This window comes from Genypterus blacodes, unplaced genomic scaffold, assembly GCF_046128005.1.
Source record: "Genypterus blacodes isolate CSIRO-AG114 ecotype Tasmania unplaced genomic scaffold, CSIRO-AGI_Gbla_v1 ptg000005l_1, whole genome shotgun sequence".
Classification (NCBI taxonomy): domain Eukaryota; kingdom Metazoa; phylum Chordata; class Actinopteri; order Ophidiiformes; family Ophidiidae; genus Genypterus; species Genypterus blacodes.
Window position 1 is genome coordinate 2,803,674 of NW_027466819.1, and position 6,327 is coordinate 2,810,000.

A 6,327-nucleotide genomic window follows, 5' to 3' on the forward strand; every position below is an offset into this window, starting at 1 on the left:
TGTGTGTGTGTGTGTGTGTGTGTGTGAACGGGTGTGTTTCCCACACAGATGGTGCCTGGTCTGGGCTCTTGCTCGGCCAATCAGCGTGTCCCTGCCCACACACCTGTGCCTCCTGTATTTAAGCCGAATTGTCAAGTTCACTCTTTCTCAATCCTGGTGGCCCAGGCGCTGCATATTGTCTCTCTGCTCTGATTCCCACACCTGACGAGCTAAATCAGCTGTGTTTAGCCAATCAAGATGTTGTGGTATTTGGGGATCAGGTTTGAGAATCAGCCGGGCTGATTTGTATTCCTGCCGCCGCCGTTGCGCCGTTGTTTATTGTCTGAAGTCTGTCCGGATCAGATTCTTTGCCTGTCTTGTGTTTTGAGTCTGTTGCGTTTGCCCTTCTGTGTCTCTCACTCCTCTTCCTCCTCTTCTTTCTCATCCTGATGGCTTTGTACGTCTGGCTGCATTATGTGCTTTTTGCCATCTTTTTCTCTGCTTGCTTATCTGTGAACTGTTGTGTTGTTTATTTTAACTAAAGCTTGTTTCACATATCTGTCGTCTGTCTCGACTGCGTTTATGGATCCTGACATTTCTGCAACAAACGAACTGAAGAAATGTGCTGTTGCTGTTTTTGCAGTTGGAGTACATTAATCCATCCTGATTTGTTTGCGAGCCAATGCACAGTCCCCACAAACACACACACACACACACAAACACACTCACTTTGCCCTGTTCGCCCTCCACCCGCTCCTCACCTCTCTTGTCTCCGAAGAACAAGGTCTGCTGCGCCGTGTTGGACCACTGCAGTGAGGAGTTGTCGCTTTCGGCCACCCGGCAGGTCAGCGTCACCGTGCCCCCCACTGACACCGTCTCGTCCGAGGTCACCGGCTGCAAGGGATCGTCGTCTAGGCGATGAGGAGGAGGAGAGGAGAAAAAAAAGAAAGGAGAGTCCGGTGAGGCGTGAACGATGACTCAGAGGAAGAGTGTGTGCATAGGAATCATAATAATACTACCGGCACAAACCATCACACGGATCAGATAAAGCCACAAAATAGCTCACTTCACTCTCTGCCTGCCTATCGCCCCCCCCGCCCGCCCCATCTCTTTCTCTGCTTGTCAGATTAGCTATATATCTCTATCTGTCTTTCTGAAGGCAAAGACACAATGCACACACACACACACACACACACACACACATAGACATGCTGTCAGCTGGACAAAAAAAGCAGACAAATGGATTTCTCGTATGTCTTTGAGGCCTATGTAAGAGCGATGAGTCAATACCAGCTGCAGCGTCCCAGAGACCACATGACACGAGAGGACCGGCCAAGATGAAGAGGCCAGTGAGGAGGGCCGCAGCACCACAGGTCAAAGAGTGGAGCCAGAGCGCCGACACGACACCCACGCCCCGTTTTTGTCAAGATCCCTGTCTGTTTTTAACAGCGTACAGATGTAGCGATGAGTGCAGAACAAGCCTCAAATGGGACGGGGCCATTATGTAGATGAGCAGGTCAGAGGGAAAGGGAGCGCGAATACAAATGACCCGGCATAATGAGGGGGACCGGAAAAGCCTTGATCTGGCGAGCGGCGGGAACCGGTGAGCACCGAGCCATCAGGGCGTATTCAAACAGGCTGAAATGATGGTATTTAACGCTGCTGCTTTGATAACGGGTGATTTTGCAAGCTAATCTGCACTTAGCATTCAGCCGGGGTGACGCACCTTTACGTGAATCCATGCTAGAAATGTATGCTAACTGTGCAGCCGCTCATCACGGTACGGTCCGCCAAGCTTGGTCACTACTTAGCTTTGTTGTCAGGTAAAGTCATTGTGGCTGCACGTAGACGGCGCCTGCTCTCCCCTCTCTCCCTCCCTCCCCTCCCTCCTCGCTTTCAAAACACGCCGGTGCTCACTCAAGCTAATCTAACAGCAAAACAAAAATATGGCATAATTGATGACGGGGACGAGCCGGGGGAGGGGAGCGTCTCGTAAGAAGATGCGCCTCAAAGCGATCTCCTCACCCCTGCAAATACAGCATGTATAAATAGTTTAATTGGAACCAAATTGTCAAGCGGGAGACAGGTTTATATTTGGTGTGAAAGTGTTATCACGTCCCTGCACTGGCGGAGGAATTGATTTTTTTTTTTTTCAGCAGGAGGAACATCTGCTTAAGTGCGCATTGGCGGAACCCCCACTCCCAGACATGAAGGAGAGGAGGGAGGGAGGGAGGAGGAAGGAGAGGAGGTAGAGGAAGAGGAGACGAGCGAGAGTAACTGCTCTTGTCTCATTTTGGAGGGGGGCGAAGATGGAACAGAATCTCAGGACGACAAAAAATAAGTCATGTTCCCCTCCGGGCAGCGACTGGATTCAGAGATAACGGCTCTTAAAGGTGCAGCGCTCAGACTTCCCTCGGCCCTGCGTGTCAGGCTGAGTAAGTCGTCCTCCGTGGCTTTTTGCTGACGCTTTGACCCTGCGGTTAGCTTCTCCTAAGCGCCCAGGCTGAGGGCAGAACGTGTGGTCAAGTGCACAGCGGATTAGTGTCTCCCTTAATAGCATCTCGGGCTAATTCTTGCGGCTGATCTCAAAGAACTCCCCAACCTGCTTGGCATGAACTCTTTGGGTAAGTCGGTCGTTCCAGTGCATCGCTCATCAAGCTAACCACAATTACCTCTGACAAGTTAGCCAAACTGTGGCGCGCCATTGGCCAGAGCAGATTGCTGGAAGTGCTGACCGAGAACACGCATCATGCCGGGATCCGTGTTTGAAACGGACACGTGTTTGGGTTTAACACAACATATTTGACATATTGTAGAATAAAATAGACATATATTACGTTACAGAGAAGAGCTAACACAAGCAGCCATGATGCTATCTCATATAGCACCTTAAGTACATTATAGAAGTACTATGAGAGTTCAAATCTTCCCACTCTTAGTTTATCTGAACTCTGCTATTCAGGCTCTAAATGGATAAATGGTTCCATCGATTACAATTTTGACTTTTTGCGTTAATTCATGGCACTTTTAGCCAGAGCTGTACTAGCAGCTAAAGCGGTGGGATAATGAGTGAACCCGGGAGAGAATGGAGCCTTCGTGATAAAGACGGATGGATGTGCTTGAGCGGCCTCCGTGTAAATGGGATTAGAACTGGACTAGTTATTCCAGTCTGGTGTTCTAGCTGGATTACTGCTGCGTGTAAACGTCCCTGTATCATCGCGCCTTAAGCTACTGACGCTCCAGCTGCTCACAAAACCATGACATTTGGAGCGCAGACGTGTTTCTACTCTAAGTTGTGGAGTGAGAATTTACCTGAAACTCAAACCTTTACATTGAGATTAGCCTGGCTGGAGTCACTTTGCTCATGTAAACATCTTTTACTTTGAAATCCGATCCGTCAATTACTAACGACGCTGCATCGACTTGGGTTTGTCCAAAAGGCGTCGTGAATTTAACGATTGTCATAAATGCTTTATGGTGTCTTAAGGCAGCAGCATAAAAATATCATCTGATCCTCGGCTCGCCCACACAAATCAGCACATAGCTTAAACGCAGCATGGCGGCCGCCTGTTTACCGGGGAGCCGCCTTTCCAGAGCGGCGGTTAAGTGCTTGATGACACCTTATTAATCATCTGGAAGGCTATCAAAGCTGTCACCGCGTGGTCAGGAAGGGGCGGAGTCGGCCACACTGGGCCTCAGAATGGGCGGCGGGGAGAATTAAAGTCTTTCAAATCAAACAAATTCAATGTTTTGAAGTTGTTTTAGTTCAGGCATTCTTTGTGACACGTGACACACACACACACACATCTGGTCGAGCAGCTCCACTGCTGACTTGACCTTAAGAAGCTCAGAAAGAGGGGAAATGAAGTTCAGCCAGAGGGGAAATGGTTAAGTTGGGCTACAAACCGATGCTGTAAAAATGAAAGGAAACATCTATCTATCCTTAGCAGCCGTTAAGCTAAACGTTGCCTCCGTCTTAGTGCTCGCTCTCCCTCTCTCTCTCTCTCCCACTGTCTCTCTCTCGCTTCAGCTCTTCCGACACCCCCAGCAGTGAGCCAGTGGAAGACACGGGGTATTTAAAGTAACACAATTTACACTTCCTTCATCTGGCCGCAAGGTGAGAGAACGCAGAGGAAGGAGGCAGGCACAAGTATCGAGTCAAGAGAGAGAGAGAGAGAGAGAGAGAGAGAGAGAGAGAGAGAGAGAGAGAGAGAAGGAGGGAGAGGTAGAAAACAGCTCGAGGAGGAGGGGAAGTGAGAAACAGTGGGGTTATGTGAGAAGAAGGAGGGATGTGAAAGAGGAGGAGGAACGGGCAGGAGGGGAGGAGAGGATTGGCTCTGAGTTTCTACCCGATGACGTCGCTCGCCTTCCCCCTCGGCCCAGGGATAGAGGGACGGGGGGGTGGCGGGTGAGAGGCTCGACCCCACGGCCACCATTCCCCACCCGCCCTCTCCCGCCTCTCCTCCTCCATCTGCCTGCTCCCTCCATCTCCTCTCTCCGCTTCCCGCCATCCTCCTCTCCATCTGCCCCGCCGTCCTCCCTCACCTCCGCGCCCTTCTGCTGAGCTCCCCCCTCCTCCCTTCCCTTCCCTTCCCACCTACACTTGTTTCTCCCCCCTCCATCCTTAATTGCCCCTCTGCACCTCTCCCTCCCCTTTTTCTCCTCCCTGGGAAGAAGCTTCTCTACGCCGCCGCTAATTAACGCGGCGTAATGAACTTTATCTACTGCGATACAAGAGAAGGTGGAGGGTTTGGTGTGAACGTTGGCGCCTTATAGAAGCAGGTTTAAGGCTGAGTGTGTGTTATCCCCCCGCAGAAAGCTTATTACACCCATGTCAGTGCATATGCAGTGTGTGTGTGTGTGTGTGTGTGTGCGCGCTGGTGTGTGTGTGCATGTGTGCAGATGGGTGTGTTCCTAGTTGTGTGTGCACAAGGATGCAGGTGTGTTTGCTTCTCTAAGAGCTAATTAGCCGCTCACGTGCCTTTGCATATTTCTTTTCCTGCGTGTGTGTGTGCGTGCGTGTGTTTGAACGCATGCACGTGTGTATGCACAAGGGGCTTGTTATCCATTTGTTAGCATTGAAATGTGTGTGTGTGTGTGTGCGTGCTCAAGTTCAGTTGTATTAGCTTTTTGCAGGGAGAAACGTATCTGCTTGTGTATAAACGGGACGTGTGAGCATCTGTGTGATTTATGACATGTTTTTTATCTGTGTGAGTGTGTGTGTGTGTAGGTCTGCATGCTATTGTGTGGCGTGACGGTGCTGTGGTGTGTGACAGGCAGGGCAGAGTCGTGTGTCACGCTGCTGCTGATGCTGTACACGTTTGATGGGAAAGTCAGCTAACAGAGAGCAGTCTGATATGGCATGGCATGATACAGACCATTACACACACACACACACACACACACACACACACACACACATACACACACTCAAACAACAAACATCACACAGAAACAAAGGCATGCATATGGGAAACACAAAACCATATACAGCAGTATACACACACACACACACTCATGAAACGTACAGCACCAAACACACACACACACACACACACACACACACACACACACACACACATTCATTACACAGAGAGAGAAACAACACCTGCTCTAACAGAAACGCATAAATACATAAAAAATGCTTAAAAATACATAAGGTGCAGTTTCACACATAAAACAAACATGCACACACAGACACTTTCATAAAGTACACAGAGGACACAGGGAGATGCTCGCCCTCCTGCACACACACACACACACACACACACACACACACACACTGACATATATAGAGCAACCTCCCCCACACCATCCATCTATCTGCCCAGCTGTCCCCAGCTACTACCCATCCCCCGAGCTGAATGTGGGTGTGTGTACTGTATATGTGTGTGTACTGTATATGTGTGTGTGTATGTGTGTGCCCTCCTGTCCACGTCCCTCCCTTCCTCCGTCCGTCCTCTTTCTCTCCCCAGCTTGCGCCTCACTGTACATTCATTCACTCCGCTCTCGTTTGTGAGTCAAGACGCAAATTGTGAAGCGACTCTTCTTCTCTCTTCTCTCTTCTCCCCCCTCCTCCCCCCCTCGTGTGAGTGTCTAACACAGCGGTGCTTTGTGAAGTGTGTGTGCTGCGTAGATGAAGATTTTGTTTTCCGCCTGCGTTTTCTTTGTTGTTGTTGTTGTTGTTGTTTGGAGCTCTGCGGCCTTCATTAGAGGAGCCAGAGCCCAGATTTACATTCTGTTGTCCTTTTGTGGTCACCCGGGGGGAGGGAGGGGGAGGGAGGGGGGGTGTAGTTGGGTGGGTGTGGCGTGAGGGAGAGAGAGAGAGAGAGAGAGAGGGCGCTCGCT

General features: G+C 50.2%; 1 protein-coding gene across 2 annotated transcripts in view; it reads right to left on the minus strand.

The window, feature by feature from the left end:
- The window catches only part of cadm3 (cell adhesion molecule 3), a 68,084-nt gene that overhangs the window by 39,183 nt on the left and 22,574 nt on the right, over window positions 1-6,327 (minus strand). For both annotated transcript variants that reach the window (XM_076149289.1, XM_076149288.1), the window contains exon 3: window positions 741-890. In XM_076149289.1, the coding sequence (XP_076005404.1) occupies window positions 741-890 (150 nt within the window). The remainder of the gene's footprint in view (window positions 1-740; window positions 891-6,327) is intronic.